At 34.8% G+C, this 22,562-nt stretch overlaps 1 protein-coding gene across 2 annotated transcripts; it reads right to left on the bottom strand.

The window, feature by feature from the left end:
- Positions 1-5,456: 5,456 nt before the first annotated feature.
- On the bottom strand, positions 5,457-11,818 carry LOC111910316 (beta-galactosidase). Of its 2 annotated transcripts, XM_023906143.3 has the most exons (19): positions 11,345-11,817; positions 11,097-11,192; positions 10,898-11,010; positions 10,734-10,800; positions 10,562-10,654; positions 10,327-10,470; positions 10,109-10,197; positions 9,921-10,026; positions 9,734-9,821; positions 8,648-8,766; positions 8,395-8,559; positions 8,071-8,243; positions 7,870-7,979; positions 7,673-7,782; positions 7,429-7,539; positions 7,188-7,298; positions 6,829-7,034; positions 6,414-6,750; positions 5,457-5,965 (listed from the first exon to the last, which is right to left on the bottom strand). In XM_023906143.3, exons 1-19 carry the CDS (start codon positions 11,519-11,521, stop codon positions 5,855-5,857), a joined length of 2,526 nt encoding a protein of 841 aa, XP_023761911.1. In that variant the 5' UTR covers positions 11,522-11,817; the 3' UTR covers positions 5,457-5,854. The 2 variants fall into 2 exon arrangements, with proteins under 2 accessions (XP_023761911.1, XP_023761910.1); XM_023906142.3 differs by having other exon boundaries at positions 7,673-7,979; positions 11,345-11,818.
- Between the last annotated feature and the right edge of the window lie 10,744 nt (positions 11,819-22,562).

The following is a 22,562-nucleotide window of genomic DNA, read 5'->3' as shown; positions in this document are numbered from 1 at the left end:
GTTTCGTGTGTCGTCAAATTAATATAGACGAGCTCCAAATCTAACTCCACACCTACTTTTGCTATTTCCAAATGGACTAAATTACAAAAGTTCTCCCTGGACTATTTAATGATCTTCTGTTTTAGTCCAACAAAAGATTTGCCACATGTTGAACAGAATTTTATTAGTTTTGGCCTTTTTTTGGTTATATAACAATGATTTCAAGAAATAGACAGAATATGTTTTTGCTCACCTGAACAACTTTATTTAATCTGTTAAAAGATATTTATTTGGATAAGTTATTCTATCAGAGTCGATCACTCATTTATCACGATCAACAATCAACAGATTAAATAAAAATAGAAACAATTCTTATAAATAATAAATAATATTATAAAAACCAAAAAAAACAAAATATGTTAGCATTTTATAAAACATGAAAGTACAAGGACTAAGCATGGAGATTTTAAGGATGTAGTGTTCTAAGCCGGTTTCTTGAAGATACAATAATTAAATTCCATGAAACAAATCTTAAATTTGTCCGAAAAAATCCTATACTCCCATGATTATAGGGGAAAAATGAGATATAGCATATCCGAAAGATTAGGCCACAAATTTGTCAAGTGTTTATCTTTATATAGGCTACAATATGATAATTATGAACTGTCAAAACCGTAATTTACTATCACAACTCAAGACATTTAAACAATAACTAATTAGTTTATAAAAATCAAGAGTCAAGCCTAATTTGGCTAACCCAATGCCTCAAATCCAAACCTATGTCCATTAGTCCTACCTTTGTCCAATTTCAAAAGTTAGTCACCAATTCAACAAGGTTTATAACTATTCATTTTTCCATCTTGTTTCCTATATGAAACAAGTCTTAGTCTCACAAGTCTATTTTTGTCTTTCCTCCTTCACATGAGAGTTCAAGTTATGTTTAAAGTTCAAGTTATGTTTAAAATATAAGTCTAAGACATGTGAAATCATGAATAGTTTATTAGTAGATTAGATTTATCGTTACAAAAAAATAATATAAAAAAGTTAGAAAAATAGTATGAATCAGGATAAATTTTGTTTTGATTCAAGCAAATTTGTTTTATTTATAAACTTTTTTTATCTTATCATTTGACATGTCAAAAATACATATAACTTATCATTGGTTCGTAGCTACCATCATTTACCTTATAAGTCTAGCCTCCTCATTTGTAGTTTTCCACCATTTTTGTGTAAGTTAAGGATGTTCTTCTTCTTTGTTCGCATTTTTATATTAATGTATAATATAAATTAAAGAAAATGAAAAAGGGAAAACATGAGGATAAACCATTTGACGTTTTCATTTATCATGGTCCGATGCCTACCACCTGTCATGTGAAATAGTTTATCGTCATAGTCGATGGAGGAAACCATCACATCGACTTTTAAATTGAATCAAAAGTACAAAAAAATAGTAATTAGACTAATATTGATGATTTTGAATAGGTAAGGTACTAGTTTTGTAATATAGTCATTTGCTACTTGCAAGTCTTTGCCTTTTTGCTATTTGGAACACCGACATAGCCACACAAGTTGCCACCCAAGTGTTGGGGTTTTCTTAACCGATAGTTGCACATTGGTGTTTTGACGCGTTGATCCTGTTCAGTAGTTCAGGCCCGACTGAATCCAATAAAACAGAAATAGGGAAATATAGAATAATGAAACACTTTACAAATATAGTCGCCACATCTTGAACTTTGTTCATTCGTTGCTCGAAATAACATCGACTATTTTCAAGAAATATCGGAAGAGGAGATAGATGGCGATTTATCTGTGTTGTCAAGGAGGTCAGCAATGGATTTAATTCGGGTACAATACTCCACGATAAATGAATCGTTATCGTCAATGGATGTTTCGAAGCTCATTGTCAAGTTTGATCGTTTTTGCATCTTTGTTGTCTCAAATAAACTTTCAAGATTCTTCCACACTTGACTTGTAGTAACATTTTTCAATATTATCTGAAAAAGAGTAAAGGACGTTGCGAAATCGATAGAATCCACAATTTCACGATAGAATCCATCAAGACAAACAGAAACACCATAGCCAATTCAGTGAGTTTGGAACATACAGTTTTATGCTAGTATTCCCATAGGGTTTTTTAACTGCGGTATTGTTTGCTATTAAGTAACTTCGAAGAAGAAGAAAAGAAGGACAGAGAAGGGTCGGATATGAGGAAGTCGACAGCCGACACGTATGGTTAGATAATGAGAGAGAATTTTGTCACTAATAACATGGAATCTAAATTAATTTCCCATAATGATTTCTCCTTGATTAGCATATAAGTATTATTTACAAATAGATATTGGGCTAAGGAAAACGGATCAATATGACAGACCGACTATTCAACAATATAGTTAATACGCTAACAATAATATAGGGATATTATCCTAAAGTTATGCTATGATGATTTTATATAGTTCTTGATAAATATAAAGAGTTGTAGAATTTGGGTTTTAATTAATATTTAAACAGAATATGATAATGATTGATGAAAAGTTCAAAAGGAAATACATATCAAAATTATAACTTTTAGTTTTACATTGCATAGCATATACATGCATTTAATGTTTTATATGAAGTTATGTGACATTATATGTTTGATGAAAAAAGGAATGGTTGTTATGATGGAAAACGTGTGCATTTATTACGATGTGAAGGTATGGATTTCTATTATAAAAGGTTAAATCATTATGATTTAGAAGATATGGATTTCTATAAAGTTCATGGGTTTTATACTTTTATATCCACAACACCACAACATCAAAACGATGCTATATCTAAACCATATCATTGTAAAATATGTATCATTCTTTATCATTATATCCTTCTTATTCTTTTAATTGTTTAATGAAAAATATTTTTTAAATTAATTAAAATGTTGAGAGAAATAAAAAATAATAAAAATAAATAAATGGATTGGATGTGGTCTCATGTTTGGTTCGACCACATTTCACCCACGGGTGGTGTGCCACATTAAGTTGGGAATGATATGCACATCACCACACACGCCACATAAGTCATATATATGGCATGTGGTATGTATACGTTAATGTCTAAGGGCGGCGGTGTGGTTAAACCACACACAATAGTGCCACATGACATTGTATATATGCGGTAACACCACATCGGATGGTGAAAACAATACAATGACCCGTTTAGCATAACACAAACACATCATAGTCGCTTTCAATCTTTGTTCTTTCTCTTGCCTTTCGAAATCTAATTTTCAAAAAAGAAATTATATATTCAGAAAAATTACTACTTTATAAACACTAACATTTTAACCTTCAATTTCACACCAACTTCTATCACTTTTCTTTTCTTCAATCCTTTTTTCATCAAAATAGATTCTAACAAATCTTCCAACAACCTCACCCCAAAATATGGTCGAAAATAAATCTCATGGTACCAGTTCAAGCACACTTACTAGAAACAATTTTCCTTTCCTCATTTGTTGACTCCAATGGAAGAATTCATGTTGTCACGTTCGTAGGTCGACATATCGGAAGATCTGAAGACCGGAAATTCACAAGCGGTTGAACATTTTTGGATTTGCGTTATAGAAATTTTTCATATGGAAATGGGGCTTGGTGACTACCGTTCTAAACACTGGTTGACAACAAAGTATCGGGAGGTGAATATGACAGTTACAAAGTTCGACGGGATTACAATAATCTAAAAAGTCAACACAAAAGAAGCCAAACCGATGAAGTTGTTTCCAAGGCGATGCTAGAAATACACCATTTGAAAAATAACACCGTTCAAATATATTGAGTTTTAGAACGTTGTAACCGTAGTCCAAGATGACGAGATATAGAGAAGAAAAATGTTGAAGACGATGCATCAAAAAGAACAAAAACATTTTGACAAGCTACACAACTTCCTCGGATGCAGATATCGAATTAGACTTAAATGATTATGACGAGCTCGAACTAGAAAAATTTGTCTACCAGTAGGATAGAGAAAAAGATGTGTTTTTTTCTAGTGCATTGGGATTCAACCGGGTAGAGAAAATACAAAAGATGACAATTAACTTCGAAAAATACAATTTGAATTTCAATGAACATTTGCAATTCGATAAAAAGAAATTGGCAAAAAAAACGTATGAATAAATGCAAAAAAAAACACTTGATGAAAAACAACGCATCCAAGATATGAACTTTTTGATACAAAACGCCAACAACTTTTCGGGAGAAGACTCGAAATGGTTTTAAAGGGTGAATGCTGAAATTATATATATATATATATATATATATATATATATATATATATATATATATATATATATATATATATATATATATATATATATATATATGTTCAGGTTTATTTGAGACCATACTAATTTTATGAGACCATACGACCAAATCTAAAAATAATTTTAAAATGCAAAATAAAAGGAAAAATCCAAAAAAAAAAATTAATTATTATTTTCGGAACTTTAATTATCTAAAAAAAATTAAAAAATTATCGTTTTTTTTTAAATACGTGAAATATTCTAATGTGATTTTTAAAATGTTAGAATATTATACTAGATTTTTCATATATGTAGAATATTCTATTTATTCTACTAGAATATGTAAAAAAAAAAAAAGTTTTTTTTTTATTTTTTTTATATTTTTTTGGTATTTTTTATTTTTATTTTTTTGGAAAATATAAATTCCAAAAATAATATTTGAAAAAAAATTCAAAAATTTTCAATTATTTTGCATTTTAAAAATGTTTTTTGTTTTATCTACCAAATAAATGGTTAAGAATGCGTCTCACGGTATCACAAAATTAGGCCGTCTCACATAAACCTAACTATATATATATATATATATATATATATATATATATATATATATATATATATATATATATATATATATATATATATATATATATATATCGACTACACTTGTTTTCAACGTTATATCATATTTTAATTATGGTCATGTTTTAGTTTCTTGTAAACTCTATGTAATTTTTATTTTGAAATACTTTTACTAATTCATATTATTATAATTAAATCATATATTTATATATTTTTTAAGTTATTGTTTTATAATTTTATTTATTAAAAAAAGGCGAGGAAAGTGAGAGTTAATATTTTTTTTTTGGTTAATGGCAAGTGAGAGGAAAGTTGGAAAGAAATGACATAACGATATGGAATATCTAACGTCTAGAAAGAATCCCTAAGATATAGATAAGTCCGGTTTGATAATTTAGGGAAGCTAATATGAACCAAACATGGGGGGATATTTTAGTTGTAGTTTGTAGTTTCCCTTCTCAGTGAGGCTCCGGTAATTTCCACGACCTTAACCATAACAATTAACAAACAATGAGTACCTAATTTATCTTACACAATGAGCCTGGGACCGATTCAACCTTTTTGGGATTTGGTATAAAACATCAAGAAACTAAACAATGCAAACACAAATAAAAAAAAACAACATAAATTCAAGAAACCAAATTAAAAATTACCATTTTCAACCGTTTTTACATCCACAAAATAAACAAAGACACGAAAAGCCAGAGGCTTTTACATTTCCCTTCAAATAACCAAAATGAAAACATAAGCTCATGGACTCGAATCACGAGTCTCAACGTGCTTTCCTACTAATATTACATCCGCACATAAGCGAACTATATATACACCAATCTTCAAAGTCCGTATACATTACAAGGCTCTTGAACCACAACGGTGTGTTGCATATCTGTACAACTTCACCTTTGGCCTAAGCCTGTCATATGGCCGTGTAGCGACCTTGTTCGCATAACGGCTATTCTTGGTTACCAAATATTCATATAAATTTTATAAATAATATAACTATAGATATTTGAAATAATTTCATCATCAACTGCAAAGGGCCTCAACTGAAAGCTTCTTCATTACTTTTGGGCAAGGATCACCTCCAAATATTTCAGGTGTTACAGGTACTGTGCATGCTTGTTGTCCAACGCATAACTGCAAATATTCCAATACCAAAAATATCAATATTTTTTGTCAAAACACGAGAAATAGCAACGAACTTTAATTTATTTGTTTATATGGCTTTGTGCTTTCATTTATTTCTATCACAACATTGTATTTTCAATTTCTTTATTATCAAGGCATTGTCCTATGAAAAATAATTATATGACTTGTACTTTCTTTTTCTTATTACAACATTATATTTTGAAAAATCTACCAATGCATTGCTACGTACAATGTTGTAATAGGAAGAAATGAAAGCAGGATGCTACAATAAACAAATCAATGAAAATACGTTGTTATTTTCTGCATTTAACCCTTTATTTTTTTTGTTTCATTTCCGAAGCATGCCATGATTTTCCCAAATATATATAAACATCACTTTATCTACCCAAGCATTTAATGGAAACAAAAAGAAACAAGAATGAGAAAAATAAGTTACCTTATTGAAGGCATCATAGGAGTTATGAGCATGACAGCTACCCTCACTATAACTACCACAACCCCCTAATGGTGTTCCAAAGCTAGCAAACTTTATAGATGAAATCTTCTGACCAGGGCTACATGAAAGATGAGCTTTTGGCCTCAATGGTTTGGTGACTTTACCAGAAGCTTGCATTTCATAATTCATCAATGAAGGTTGCCATTCGTATATATCCGCACACACACTGTAAACCCCTCTTTTCACCAATGATATCCCATAAGGAATTCCTCCCAATTCTTCAAACACAACCAACAAGTTTCCTCTTGGTTTTAACCATGATCGGGGTACATGGTACCTAAAACAAACCATGGTTAGGTAATTTGGGATTGTTGACTAAGGGAAAAAAAAAAAAAAAAGATAGAAACTTTCTTACCATTTTTGTGAAGATTCACCACATTTACTTAGGCATTTTTTCTCATCAAAATAACCCGCGTAGCTACAAGTACTACAAGAACCAGATGCCTTGTATGCAGGCCAATAACGTCCAACACTTTGACCATTTATCCATATTTGACCTTTTCCCATACTGCTCATGTCCAAAGCCAAAGGCTCGTTCCCATTTGGAGCATTGAAAACAGTCTTTTAACATAAAGAAAAAAAAGTTAGATTTTATCATGTAAAAGTTACAAGTTTTGGGTGTAAAGATTTGTGTACATGATTAAAGAACATATGGGTATTTGACAAAAAGTCAATATGATTTCAAGAAAATGTGTAACATGAAATGGGAACTACCTTGTACCATGTCAACGGTTGTCTTTGAGTCACTAATGAACCTTGAATCCACTCAACAGATGAACTACCAGAGAGTGAGTGAAGACTTAGAATTTCGCCTTTGAGGCCAACCTGGTCAAAAGGTCAAAGGTCAAGTAAGAGAGTGGCGTGTAGCAAAAAATGTAATCATGGGTCTCATTTATTTAATGCAAAAAGAAGTGATTGAGGCTCACAAAAATGAAATATTCATAAAAAGACAAACCTTATAAGACCATTTTTGCCATGTCAAGTCTCTCTTCCCTTGATTGAGACCATAAAGTGTGACTGGACCAAGAACACCCGCATTCCATGTCTCAAAATGTGGACCAATATTCTACCAAATTAAATAAAAACAGTAAATTATAATAATCAAAAACTCAGTCAACATATATATATATATATATATATATATATATATATATATATATATATATAGAGAGAGAGAGAGAGAGAGAGAGAGAACATACCGGGAGACCAACTGCAATGCTTAGTAAAGAAATCTTGTTCAATCCAGCTCTTAGATTTACTGGTTTATTAAAAGTTACTTTTGGATTTTTTTGACTTCCATAAACAGTTCCTGTAAAAAAACAAACAAGTGTCACGAAAATCACACACAATAAGTGTAATGACAAAAAAATCTTATTCCTTGTTTGACTCTTCTGACCTGATAGTTGACCGTTGATGAAAACATGCAAAGCATGACCAGCGGATTGGACAGTAAGAGTAGGCCACTTCCCGCTTCTTAAGAACCCTTCATTGGACCCCACCCTGACACTGAACAACAAGAAAAAGTCAATATGTTAGTCAACTCTTATAAATCCAAAGTACAATGTTAATATGAGAAAAAGAAAAACGTCACACTTACTCTGTCATGTACCACAAATAATCGGAAGAATCTCTAGTGACATTAAGTTGCTCCAATAATCCAACTGTTGTAAACGAGTTGTCATCATAGGATTCGGTTTGATCGTTGTATGACTGCCAAGCAAATCCACTCCCTGCTGATGTCATCTTCATCAATGCGGTTTGTGCACCGACCTATAAGTTACATTCATAGTTAAATGTCTAAAATACCCTTCTATAATAACACTTCAAGTGTATTGGATCTGGTCACTTTGACACCAAAGCCTTGGACTTCTTTTATAACAAGAAACAAAAATAACGAAAAATTAATATAAATTTTTCTTACCCTTGCGGTATTGTAAACGGTGTTCTTGCAGTCAGGCAGGATGCTGACGGACCATGGTGGGAGATTGTACCGTTGGTTTTGAAAGCTTACTGTCGCGTAAGCAGCTCGGTTGTTATTTGAAAGGAAAGCAGCACAGCCTCCAGTTTTGTATTTGTAAACATATGCCTAAAAAGATTACGGTTTATCGAATGTAAGAGGTGGGGTCCACTGATGACATGGATAAATAATATTAAAAGTTTAAAATAAATCCAACCTTTTGATAGTTTCCAAGGGTGATGATAGAGGGGTCGCTGTTTATTAAAGCGGGCTCACATAGTTTTATTGCTCTATGAAGATCTTTTAGGTGTCCCCACTTAGCTTCCCGTTTTAGTCCTATAAATAGAACATGCATTGAACTTACTCTATCTATATTTAGTAAGGAATATTACGTAATGAAACAACTTATCTATTCTCTCTCTCTCTCTCCAAGTCTTTGAATAATTGTAATAATTTACTTGCATATTGTATTAGTTAAATGTTAAAATGAAAAGCTTTACCTAAATAGAAAACAGATCGAAAATCACACAAAGTGTACTCATTCATATGCATACAACCTTCTCAATTGCTTTTGTAAGATTAGATTATTATCATTAGATTGTGGTTTTTAATAATTATTCATAAATCATACATTCAAACAACTGGACAGAAAAATGTTTGTGGTCACACCTATTTGACTCTGTCATAGAATAAATCTATGTCCACCATCAAACTTACTACTACTTTTTTATATGGAAAGAGTGGAATATGAAAAGAAAATTTGTGTATTACATCAAAAAAAAATTCTACTTATAGTAATTGTTTTGTGAAATATCTAAAATGCCATTTTATAAAGAGTAGACGAAAGAATCTTATGATCCAAAGTCAATACAATCTATCTGTTTAGAATAATGATAAAATAAGAATGTTTAATCTTATTTTGAATGTCAATAATCGTAAATAAAGACAAAAAAAGAGAATCGTACAAGCGAAAATCAAGAGGTTCGGTTGATATCCAACACCGATAATGGGCAAATATGTAATTTTAACTTTAAAAAACGTTCCATGAAACAAACTATTGTCATTGTCTTGGACAAAATGAATATAAAAAATGATACAATGTCTGTGAAAACGATAGTGTGTACTTTTAGTCTTTTATTAAGTTACCCTTTGACTGAATAACGCTTTAAAGTATGTTAAATAAACCATATACTTAACTCGAATAGAAACCCCGCCAACTTAATATTCAAATTTATATTAGTAAGATAATTTCCACATGCATGCTAATATGAATTATGAAATGTAAAATAGCTTTATAACATACCAAATTCATCAAGAGGGGCATCATAGTCATAACTTGTTGCAATAAATGGACCACCTGCAGTTCTTCCAAAATTTGTTCCTCCATGATACTGTAAAATCAAAATACAACAAAAGAATTAATTTCAATGTGATATTAACAAGTAATGAAGAATTAAGAAATAAATTACAAGAAAAACATTTTTATTTACCATATAGTAATTAATAAAAGATCCACCACTTTGAATAAATTTAGCAACTGAATATGCCAAATCTTCAGCTGGTCTATAAGGAACCGCACCTCCAAACTCAGTGAACCTACATTTTATATAAATTAAATTAACCAATAAATTTGAAAAAAAAAAATAATAATAAATAATATCATGTTGAGTGAAATTACCATCCTGTCCAAGCTTCTGTCCACATTTTGGGCTTGAAATTTTTGTTGGGAGAGAAATAGTCGCAGTAAAATCCATTGCAAGTATTGATCTGTCATTAACAAAAAATATCTAATCGTTATTGAATTATAAAGCCAAAAAGGGAAAAAGTACATCTTTATTGCATAAATATGTTTTTTTTACGCTTTAAAAGAAAATACAATCGGGTCGGGTCACTTACAACTGGATCAGGAGCATCATCTTGCTTGCACATCACCCATGGAACTCCGGTTCCTAGACCCACCGCCATAGAAGCCGCCCATTTTGTATAAGCTCGAGCCGGAGCTCCAAGTTCATACTCCAACGGCCCATATTCATTCTCAATCTGTCACCGATTTTCGAAAATTTTAAGATTGTTTCACAGATTTACGAAAATTTTAAGGTAAAAACGGAAGCAAATGAATAACTTTGACTACCTGAGATAAAATAATTGGACCACCTTGAGTCTCGTATAATCTTTCTGCTTTCATCATGTTCACTATGTGTCTGGTGAATTTTTCCATAGCAGCCTATAATAGTAAATATAAATATATATAATCATATCATTTAGGACATTTGGAAGAAAATTTGGGAAATCTTGGATTTGACCTTGAAAGGACCATTATCTGTTCTGAAACTGATTCCTGGAACATATTTCAACCAAACAGGAAAACCCCTGAAATTGAAACGACAGAAAAGTGTAACTTATTTGTGAAATTGTTAAAAATTACAAGTAAATATTTTACTATTTCTGTAAAAAAAAAATTAATTACCCAAAATTCCATTCAGCACAAGCATAAGGACCAACTCTGAGATGAGCATAGAGTCCAGCTTGCTTAATCAGCTTAATGAACTTCACCAAATCATACCTATCTTCAAAATAATACTGGGAAAAAGAAAAGAAATCTTGAAATTAAGAAAATGATATAGTAAATTAAAATAAAATATTATTTTATTTCAAAAAATACTTACTTGACCAGGTTGTGGTTCATGTCCATTCCAGAAAACGTAAGTTTGAATCACATCTAATCCTCCTTCTTTTGCCTTCTGGATAAGATCTGGCCACATCTGAAACATCAAAGTATATAATATAACAAAAAGATTCAGAAACAAGGTAAATAATAAACCCCAGAATATGATTCTAGATAGAAAGATGAAATTACAAAAAGGGGGAAATTAAGATACTTAGGAAACACATGAAGTGCATTGATGAGTTGTACCTCTGGAGTGCTTCTTGGATAGTGAATGGATCCAGAAATAAGAATTTTTCTTTGGCCATTAATGGAGATAGCTTTGTGGTCATATGAAACAGACCCGTTACAGAAACAAACCCATGAACACAATAACACCATCAACAGTAAATTAAACCTCGGCATTTTAACAAACCCAATATCCATCAGAAATCTTCGACACAGAGAAAAATCCTGTGTTTTTTCCCTTATAAATTAGCTTTTATGCCGATTTCTACTTTGCTCTTTCTTGCTTTCTGTATATTAAATTAAAGAAAGATACCAAGAAACACACAAACATACACTAAAAATCGTGTAAAATGTGTGTGTTTTTATGGAGAGACTAAAGAAAAGATTCTAGTTCTTTGTGAACTTTTGGTTCTTGTATAAATATTTTAGGATAAAAGGGAAGTGGTGATTGGTGAGTAATGAGAGAGGGGTGTGTGAAAGATTTGAAAATTTTGAGTGCTTTGGAGCTGCATTTAAGCAAAGAAAGATTGGGTTGTCTGCAGCGAAGAAGGAGGGTCCTACTTTTCGGTCGTAGTAACGCGGATTCATTAGATTGTAAATTTAAAAATGTCTAAACAAAGTAACAAATTATTCGGTAGCTGCCCTAGTTCTAAACAATCTATCTTATTATAATACTACTCGTTTTTTTAATAAAATATTTGTAAAAATGTAAGAAATTTTTTTCTGATTATATTTTCCATCAAAACATCAAAATCGGTATATGGTTGAACAAAAGCCAAATCGAAACTAATAAATCAAAAAACTATTTCAAACCGAATGGTTTCTTTGGTTTTAAGAAAAACAAATTTTTATTGGTGGATTTGGTTATGGTTTAGTGCAAAAAAACCAAACGAACCATATATATATATATAGGATGAGGTTCAATAGAGAACCATAATTAACTAAGGAATTAATCTTTTTTTCAGCTTTTAAAACTTATTTTTTATCAAAAAAAAAACTAAAAATACAGAAATTCATAAATTTTTATCCTTTTTCCAATGATATAAAATTCAATTTTTTTTTACGTCAAATTCACAATATGAATCTTTGAAAATTCACAACGTGAATCCGGATTCACACGGTGAATCCGAAAAATATTTTTCACATTCACAATGTTAATATATGAATTTAGATATTCTTAGATTTTTTTTCGATAAAGAATAAGCTCTAGAAATTGAAAAAAAGATTTGGTTCCTTGAAGAACCAATGATTATGGTTCTCTATTGAACTTTTCCATATAGGGAAGGGTTATTTGGAAAACAAAACAAACACTAAAAATCATAAAATTGCATAAAACAAATACTTAGAGATCACAAAACTTTTTTTGAAAAAATCGAAGCTTTTTATACAAAATCGGTAAAAAAAACTTTTTTTATAACCATTTGTATAAAAATCGGTAAAAAAACATTTGTATAAAAAAAGCTTTTTATACAAAATCGGTAAAAAAACATTTGTATAAAAAAAAGCTTTTTATACAAAATCGGTAAAAAAAACTTTTTTTGAATAATTATTTGAAAATATATTATTCGTAAATAAGTCGTTGTTTTCTCATTGTGAGTTTTTATAACCATACTAACCCAGTTGGCCTGATCGCGACCTTTTTCAGGCGTCGGAATGTTAACGACATTTGTCACCCCAGGCCTATCAGCTGACTATAGTTAACAGTCGGGATGTGGGATTGTCAGCCCCAAATAGACCTATACACAAATATCTCGCTCTCCCTACAAGAGACTCTGGTTATAAGTCATGACTTTTACCAATGCTTAGATAAGTACACGAAGACGTCTCACAAATTGCTTAAACGTTTTTACGAGTAATAACTGAAAACCTTTTTTGTTTATCTGTTATCTGAAAACCTTTTTTGTTTATATGTTAACTTGTACTTTGTAAAATAGATCATTTGTTCCATAAACTATACATATTATAGTTTATAAGCCTGTTTCTGTATTGTAACATGAATTTTGTAAAATAGTATCTTTGTTCCATAAACTATAACTATTATAGTTTATATGTTTGTTTCCGTGTTGTTGTGAAAACCGTTGCATCTTAATATGTTTAGTAAAATCATCTGTGAATTTAATAGTAACGATATTTTGCGTATTTGGTAAATTTCACATTAAATTTCTTATTAACAGTAAGGAAACATAATAAGAAATTTTATATTTTTAAACACAATATTTCTTGTAAACATAAGGGTATAAACCCATCTTGATTGCGTGTTTTTAGTTTGGTACAACTTGGTCGCGATGATTCCTGAGATAGAATACGTATTATTAACCGAAAGGGAAATCTCCAATAAAGTCCTAAAATTTTGGTTCGGTTTACGTTTTAGTCCTAAACTAATTTTTGTTTACGAAAAGTCATAAAAACCAGCAAAAATATGCATTTTGACCATTTTTGACCGGTTGGAACCGGCAACAAATTAATTTGGGACTATTTCATAAACTGACCCAAAATATTGGGACTATTTCACAAAATGACCCAAAATATTGGGACTTTTCTGCAAAACAAATATTATGACTTTTCTGCAAACAAAAACCTTATTATTATTATATTAAAAATATAAACAAGTATACTGATTTTTAAATTCATTATTATTAATATTTTTAATAATACATATAAATACACCTAAAAAATATATATTAAAGAAATTATTTAAAGGTGGAAGTGGTGGTGATGGCAATGTTTTAAGCATTGAAATCATGAATATCTGCTTGTATGTCCTCACTTTTTATATGATCATTTCACATTTCTTATTATTGTTTTCGATTCAAAATATTAACACTTAACAATTTAAAAGAAGTTGTCTATTTGAAAATTTGTGTACAAATAGTTTAAGATAAAAAGATTTCTCACTTTGTATATAAAAGTTTAAAATGTAGAATGATTTCTTTTCAAATCCAACAGATCTACAATAAATATTTACATTGGTGGTCCATATCAAAATTTGAAAGTATTAATTACAATATCTTCTTTAATAGAAAGTAATATGACTTGTTTTGCTTTATCACACTATATCTGCTATGTGTCCAAAAAAAGCACAATGATAAAGTAATGAAAAAGTGCAACACACATGTTGGTAATTCAAATACTTACACACAAGACATACACGCATATCACACACTCGCTATTTGTAAACAATTTTAAAAATCAGTAGCTTCTTTTAAATTGTTAAATGTTAATATTCTGAATTAAAAACAATAATAACAAATGCGAAATGACAATATACAAAGTTAGATTATACAAACAGACATTCATGATTTCAATGCTTAAAGCATTACCATCCGCTCAACATTCACCTTTATAAAATGTCTTTAATATTTTTGTAATTTAAATGTATTTATATGTATTATTAATAATATTAATAATAATAAATTTAAAAAATAGGAAACTTATTTATATTTTTAATATAATAATAATAATAAGGTTTTTTTGTTTGCAGAAAAGCCCTAATATTTTTTTTTTTGTAGAAAAGTCCCAATATTTTTGGTCAATTTATGAAATAGTCCCAAATTAATTTGTTCCCGGTTCCAACCAGTCAAAAGGGGTCAAAATACAAACTTTTACCGGTTTTTAGGACTTTTTCGTAAACAGAAATTAGTTTAGGACTAAAACATAAACCAAGCCAAAATTTTAAGACTTTATTGGAGATTTCCCTAACTGAAATTCTAATAATATAAAAACACATAATATTGTGTTCCAAATAGTTAATCTAATAAATTAAAGTGTTAACTAGGGATGAGCATACGACCTATGGGACCGAACCGGATCGGAAAAAAACCGGGACCGGACCTGGACCGAACCGGATTATCATATTAATGGACTGGTTTTCGGGTTTGGTTTTTATCAATAATCGGATTTCGGGTTTGGACCGGACCGTACCCGAATTAAAGGATTTAACCCGGACCGGACCGGACCGGAAAACCAAAAATTATTTTCTTTTTTTTTTATCGACAAACAGTAAGCGAGAATTACTAAAATAAAAAAATGTTGTCCGATTGAATTGATTCGGCCTCTCCTGTGGATCACATTATAGTGTCAATTTTTTTTGTTTCGACCTCTTCTCTTGATCGTATTATGGTGTCGATTTTTTTTCTCGAAAAATCAAAAGTTATTTCCTACTACATTTTTTTTAATAAAAATAGTGCAGTTTTTTTAAATAGTATTTTTTAATAAAAATAATGTTGTTAAGTGTATTTTTTTTTAATAAAAATAGTGCAGTTTTTTACATAAAAATAGTAATGTTAAGTGTAAATTTTTTATATATAAATAGTGTAGGTTTTTTTTAATAAAATAGTGTGACTTTTTACTAACGTTTTTATTTGTTTGCATACACCTCATTTGCACGTATTCTAATTAGAGTCTCGCATCGTACCATTGTATTCATCATCTTTTATGTATTTTTTTTAGTTAAATTGTGCAAACAACAAAGATACGAATGATGGATGTTACGTAATAAGATTATAATTTGAAATACTATGCTAGAGAGTGACATGACAAACAAAACTTGAAACCGTAAATAACAAACATACGAAACCTAGTTTGGTACAGGATTGGACCGAAACCGTAAACAATACTACTAAAGTCTAATTCGGTCCAAAACCCAAAACCCGGTTTAGTACCCGAAACCGGACCGGACCAAACCTGGACCCGCTACACCCAAAAACGGTCCGGTTTTCGGGTAAGGCAATTCATGATTTTCGGTCTTCGGGTTTTCGGTCTTTGGGCCGGTTCGGTCCGGGTTCGGCCCGTTGCTCATCCCTAGTGTTAACTAACACTTGTTTATATTAAATACTTACCAAAAGCTTAACTTATTTGGAAGGAGAATGATCTCTTCGAGCTTGAATTAAAAGGATGAAGGAAATGGGTTTAGTATTCGAGAGAGAATTTCGGCACTAGAGTAAGTGAAAAATGAAAGTGTTTTCTATTATGTATCTTAAATATAAAGCAAAATGATAGGCGGTTACTTGATATAATATAATTAATTCATCTTAAAATGTGTGCCAGAAGATAAAAATGGGAGAGTTCTCGGCCGAAATCACCTTGATTTCGGTCAAGGTTTTCGGTCCTAAAGATGATTGCGGTCTACTGTTTGCGGTCCGGATAAGAGGTAGCTTTGCACGTTTGCGGTCTTGACCGCAAACCTGTTTTCAGTCAGAGGATAAGACTTTCGCATGGAGTTTTCGGTGGGGCGATTTCAGTCCTTGCATTTGATTCAATTTTAGGTGATTAAATTCTAAAAATCAAAAGACATGAATAACAAATTTATTTCCATTATATTAAATCAAATAATTTTAATTATTTAACTTTGGTTTGACTTTGTTTACTATTTTAAATTTTTGGTTTTGACTTTCATTGACTTTTATTAACTGGAAATAATGGGTTGTTACAGTTCTCTATTGTGGGATTTACTTGATTTATCATTCAAACCAATGAAATGTATATTGTTTTTATTATTCGTGAAATATATATTTACTGTTTAATTTTTTGGTTTTGTACTTATTAACTTATTCCAATGGTATCTGATGTTGTTCTCACTCTTCGATGTCGAGAGTTAAAGTCTCGTTGTGGACATAGGTGAAATAAATGTTGTTAGTTTTGAAGTAGATTAGAGTTGTCGGTTCAAAAAAACTTATAACTTATTTGTAACATCCCGATTTTTAAGACCAAAAATTTCGTTTTTAATTAAGTAAATTATAATCGTTTACTGAAAACATTGTCGATATCAAAATAAATCCATAAACCATCATAACATGTCTCAAAAACATTTCATAAAATAGTAATAAAATCATAGTACAATCCCAGAGATCTCAAAGTGCGGAATCTTGTGTGAATGTGATGTGCAGCTACCACGCCGGCTCCTTCCCTTCGCTGAAGAGATACCTGAAACAAACTGAAAATTGTAATCATAAAGCTTAGTGAGCTCCCCCATCATACCACATACTATACAATCATAAGACATACATACTGTCAGGCGTATCTGGGTGCCCGACCTACCCCTTCAGTCCTCTCGACCGGTGACCTTGTCTAGCATATATGGGTGCTAGCCTACCCCTTCGGTCCTCTGGATCGGTAACTGGGGACTATTTCACCCCCTACTACTATCACTATCACATAATATCATATCATGCTAGCACACAAAACATAACATGTAGCAGTAAACCTAGATGAATATCACAAAGACAATCATCTAACATACAACTCCTACTAGTGGGCCGACATTGTGGCCATAGACCCACTGCTACTGGAAGGTAACTCACCTCATAAACTGCGTGTCGAATCTCGTCGAGGAAATCTCTAACAACTTCTCCGATGACTCCCGGCTATCAGAGACACATAACACTCAATCAGAGTCTATAACATTACCTAGGGTAAAATGACCATTTTACCCCTCAGTCCAATTTGAGAACATTTAAAAGACCCCACTATAGCGCATTAAATCAAACGCACCCATGGCCCATCAAGACTCCCTATAAGTCCACAAATGGCCCAATTATCCAAATTGGGCCCAACCCTTCAAATGGGCCTTTTCGTAATTTCTACTAAGTCTTTAGCCCAAAACAAAATAATCCTAAATGGCCAAACGCTTCTAACTCCAGATTCCCAGGTCCAAAATTATGTGTTATAGTGGGCTATAAGGCCCAAAAGTCCATACCCAACCCTCTAAGGCCCAAAAACCCAAGGAATCCACTCTGCATGCATACGCGCGGCGTACCTGGCACGTACGCCCAACGTACGCTGGTCTTGACGACATACGGGAAGTTGACCCAGTAAGTGCGGCGTACCAGGGAGTACGCCCAGCATACTGGCCAACTTCCTTGGGCCGTCATCCATACTTAATCCATTAAGCCTTTACGTCCAAAATGTAGATCCAGGTCCTCTTAGACCTCCTGGACCATAAAGTCGCAAACTTTATGTGATTGCATGCAAGGTTGGGGTAAAAACATAATTTTGGATTATTATTCCAACTTTATGACCATCTAGCCCTTACATAGTTTTGGCTTAACCACCAACATCCGATTTTTATGACTCTAGGTGCATCCAAGAGTCCAAAAGGACAACTCTTAAGCTCTGGAACCAACAATACTCAAACACTCCCAACTATGGGGTCCAAAAAGGGCATAAAAACCCAAAATATTCAAATCTAAGCATACAATAGTCAAGTATGGAGCTTAATACCTCAAAAGAGTCAAAAATGGTGTCAATCCTCTGGATCTACAAGCTTTTGGTGGATCCTTTCTCCTTTTTCAAGCTCCTTTCTTCTTTTCTCACTAGAATAACACACAAACTCTCAAATAGCTTTTAGAACACAATGACACACAAAGGGAGCTAGGGTTTTGGTGGTGGTTGGGTAAAAGTGAAGGGAAGCTGAACCAACAGGGGTTATGTTGTTTATATAGGGAGAAACTATGATTTTTAGTGTTTAAGGATATGCACATGTACGTTGGGCGTACGTGCTTGACCTCCGCGCTTCCTTTCCACAAGTATGTTGGGCGTACCCGACATTGTATGCCCCGCGTACGCAACTCCCTCAGCCCACTAGCAAGGCCCAAAGATCAAGCCCATCCCACACCACACCACACCTAAAATATAATGAATAGTAATAATATCAGGAAAATCCCGGATGCTACAAATCTCCCCCACTTGAATTAGACTTCGTCCTCGAAGTCCGTTGTTGCTGCTGGAAACAACTCGGGATAGTGCTCTCTCATTTCATCCTCCGGCTCCCAAGTCCATTCCAAGCCCTTGCGGTGCTGTCACTGCACCTTCACTAGCTCTACTTCCTTGTTCCTCAGCGTCTTCGTCTTCCTATCTAGAATGGCTATCGGTCGCTCAATGTTGTTCAAGCTATCATCCACCTGAATATCCTCGAGAGGTACCACTGCAGAGTTATCTACCAATCATTTTCGCAGCTGGGAGACGTGAAAGGTGCTATGAATAGGGCTAAGCCTGACTGGCAAATCCAGCCTATATGCCACCTTGCCCACCCGGGCCGCAACCCTAAAAGGACCGATGTACCTATGGCCCAACTTGCCCCGTTTCCTGAATCGAATGACGCATTTCCTAAGAGACACCTTCAGGAGTACCATATCCCCGACCTGGAACTCCAGGTCTGATCGACGTTTGTCGGCATAACTTTTCTGCCGACTTTGAGCAGTCTGAAGCCTGCTCCGAACCTGCCTCTCTGTAGTCTTGAATACTACTTCGGTACTCCCCATGACCCTCTGACCAACCTCACCCCAGCATATTGGGGTCCTGCACTTCCTCCCATACAACATCTCGAAAAAGGGGTGATCGATACTCGCGTGATAGTTGTTGTTGTTGGAGAACTCAACTAATGGAAGGTAGGTATCCTAGCTACCACCGAAGTCTAGAACGCATGCCCGCAGCATATCCTCCAGAGTCTGGATGCTCCGCTTACTCTGACCATCTTTTTGCGGGTGGAACGTCGTGTTGAAGTGCAGACAAGTACCCAACTCGTCGTGAAACTTCTTCCAGAACCTGGAAGTAAATCGTACGTCTCGGTCCAAAATCACCGAAACTGGCACTCCGTGCCGAGATACTACCTCTCGGATATAGATATCGGCCAACTTCTCGGCCGATATGCTCTCCTGGATCGGTATGAAGTGGGCACTCTTGGTCAACCGATCCACGATGACCCAAATCGAATCCACTCCCCGTGTAGTCCTGGGAAGCTTGGTGATGAAATCTATAGTAATATGTTCCCATTTCCACATGAGAATGTCTAACGGATGCATCTTGACATGTGGCCTCTGGTGCTCGGCCTTAACCTTCCTATAGGTCAAGTACCGCTCCACGTACCAGGCAATGTCCCGCTTCATGCAGGGCCACCAGTAATCGGGTCGAAGATCTTTATACATCTTCGTCGCCCCAGGATGAATTGAGAATCAGGATTTGTGCGCCTCCTCCATCAAAACCTGGCGTACACCCCCATGATAGGGAACCCATACCCTACGATGTAGTGTCAATAACTCTCTATTGTCGTAATCGAAGGAGGAAACCTGCCCCACAATGCGCTCACTCTTCCGATGTTCCTCCTTCATAGCCTCCTGCTGGGCCTCTCGAATCCGGTCCAACAGCGGAGTTACCACTATCATCCTCATGCAGATGTCTCTGATCGGTGCTGCCTTGCGGCTAAGCGCATCGACCACAACATTGGCTTTCCCCGGGTGGTAAAGGGTCTCACAATCATAATCCTTCACCACATCTAACCACCGACGTTGCCTCATGTTCAGATTCGGCTGGTCCATGATGTACCTCAAACTCTTGTGATCCATGTAGATGGTACAACGGACCCCATAGAGGTAGTGTCGCCAAATCTTGAGGGCGAAGACGACCGCCCCCAACTCCAAATCATGCTTTGGGTAGTTCACCTCGTGAGGCTTCAGCTACCTCGAGGCGCAGGTGATGACATGCCCTCTTTGCATCAAAATTGCGCCCAAACCCGAAATGGATGCATCAAAATACACCACGAAATCCTCCATGCCCTTGGGTAGGGCGATGATCGGCGCCTCGCACAGTCTCTGTCTCAATGTCTTAAACGTTGCTTGTTGCTCAGGCCCCTAACGAAAAACAATAGCTTTCTTCGTCAGCTGGGTCAGAGGTGCGACTATCTTGGAGAAGTCCTGAATGAATCTCTGATAATAGCTTGCCAATCCGAGGAAACTCCAAATCTCATATGGAGACTTCGGAACCTCTCATCTCATCACAGCCTCCACTTTGGTCGGGTCAACCAATATCCCGTTCTGGTTGACAAGGTGCCCGAGAAACTACACCTTGCGCAACCAAAACTCGCACTTGGAGAACTTGGCATACAAGCTCTCCCTCCTCAAGGTATCTAAAACCTCTCGTAGATGCTCCTCATGCTGCTCCTGCATCTTGGAGTAAACTAAGAGGTCGTCAATGCAAACTATCACAGACCGATCCAGGATCGGTCTGCACATACGGTTCATGAGGTCCATGAACGCGGAAGGGGCATTGGTGAGCCCGAATTGCATCCCCACGAACTCGTAGTGGCCATAGCGAGTTCGGAAAGCAGTCTTCTGGATATCCTCATCCCTGACCCTCATCTGATGGTAACCTAACACCAGTTCTATCTTGGAAAACCAAGATGCTCCCTGAAGCTGGTCGAACATGTCATCTATCCTCGGGAGTGGGTAAGGTTCTTCACCGTTACCTTGTTCAGCTCCCATTAGTCTATGCACATGCGATGCGACCCGTCCTTCTTCTTGACAAACAGGATCAGGTCTCCCCAAGGCGAACTACTTGGCCTGATAAATCCCTTATATAACATCTCCTGTAGCTACATAGATAACTCCTACATCTCGGGAGGAGCCAACCGATATGGTGCCTAGGCTATCGGAGCCGCAGCAGGGACTAGGTCGATCTTGAACTCCACCTGTCGCTCCGGAGGTATCCCAGGCAGCTCCTCTGGGAATACATCCGCATAATCTCGCATCACCAGAACATCGCTCACCATTGCCTTACCCGCCTCCCGGGTATCCATGATATAGGCGACATACCCAGTGCAACCCTGCTGTAGATAACGCATAGCCCTCGCTGCTGAACATAAGGCTGGTCCGTGCTGTGGCTTCTCGCCCTGGATCACCAACTCTCCTCCACTCGTGGTCCTGATCCGAACCAACTGTTGCGCGCAGTCGATCACTGCCTCGTTGGGGCTCAACCAATCCATGCCTATAATCACCTTGTTCCCACGCAACGGAATGAGAACCAAGTCTACCAGGTAGCGCTCCTCAAATAGTCTCAGAACACAACCTCTGAAAACCGATGATGCTCGCACTGATTGGGCATCGGCAATCTCGACCTCTAGAGGGCAATCCAACATGCCCGAAGACTCAGGGAACCTCTTGCTAAGTGCAAGGGAGACAAATGATCGAGTAGCACCCAAATCGAACAACACCTGAACTGGGATATCGTTCATATGAAACGATCCTAGACCAAACATAAAACACATACATAAATATCATAGCAACACAAAATAAGAGTTAGGGAGAAGAAATCATACCTGTCACCACACCGAGTGTGGCGCGTGCCTCCTTAGTAGTTATCTGGAAGGCTCGGCTCCACACCACTGGAGCCTCAGACTTGCCCTGCCGACCATCAGTGATCCGCAGGGTCGCTGGAGTTGGCGCCTTCACTGGCGCTACTGCTATCAACT

Source organism: Lactuca sativa, chromosome 5 (assembly GCF_002870075.4).
Source record: "Lactuca sativa cultivar Salinas chromosome 5, Lsat_Salinas_v11, whole genome shotgun sequence".
Lineage (NCBI taxonomy): Eukaryota > Viridiplantae > Streptophyta > Magnoliopsida > Asterales > Asteraceae > Lactuca > Lactuca sativa.
This window is presented reverse-complemented; position numbering and strand designations above follow the sequence as displayed.

What these genes read in the sequence shown, in the direction of transcription:
- LOC111910316 (XM_023906142.3), bottom strand. Translation starts at nt 11,521, where the DNA reads ATGGATATTGGGTTTGTTAAAATGCCGAGGTTTAATTTACTGTTGATG. An exon ending in CCGTTTACAATACCGCAAGG is followed by an intron (nt 8,244 to 8,394) that starts GTAAGAAAAATT and finishes TGTAACTTATAG; the next exon opens with GTCGGTGCACAAACCGCATT. An exon ending in GGTGAATCTTCACAAAAATG is followed by an intron (nt 6,751 to 6,828) that starts GTAAGAAAGTTT and finishes GGTTTGTTTTAG; the next exon opens with GTACCATGTACCCCGATCAT.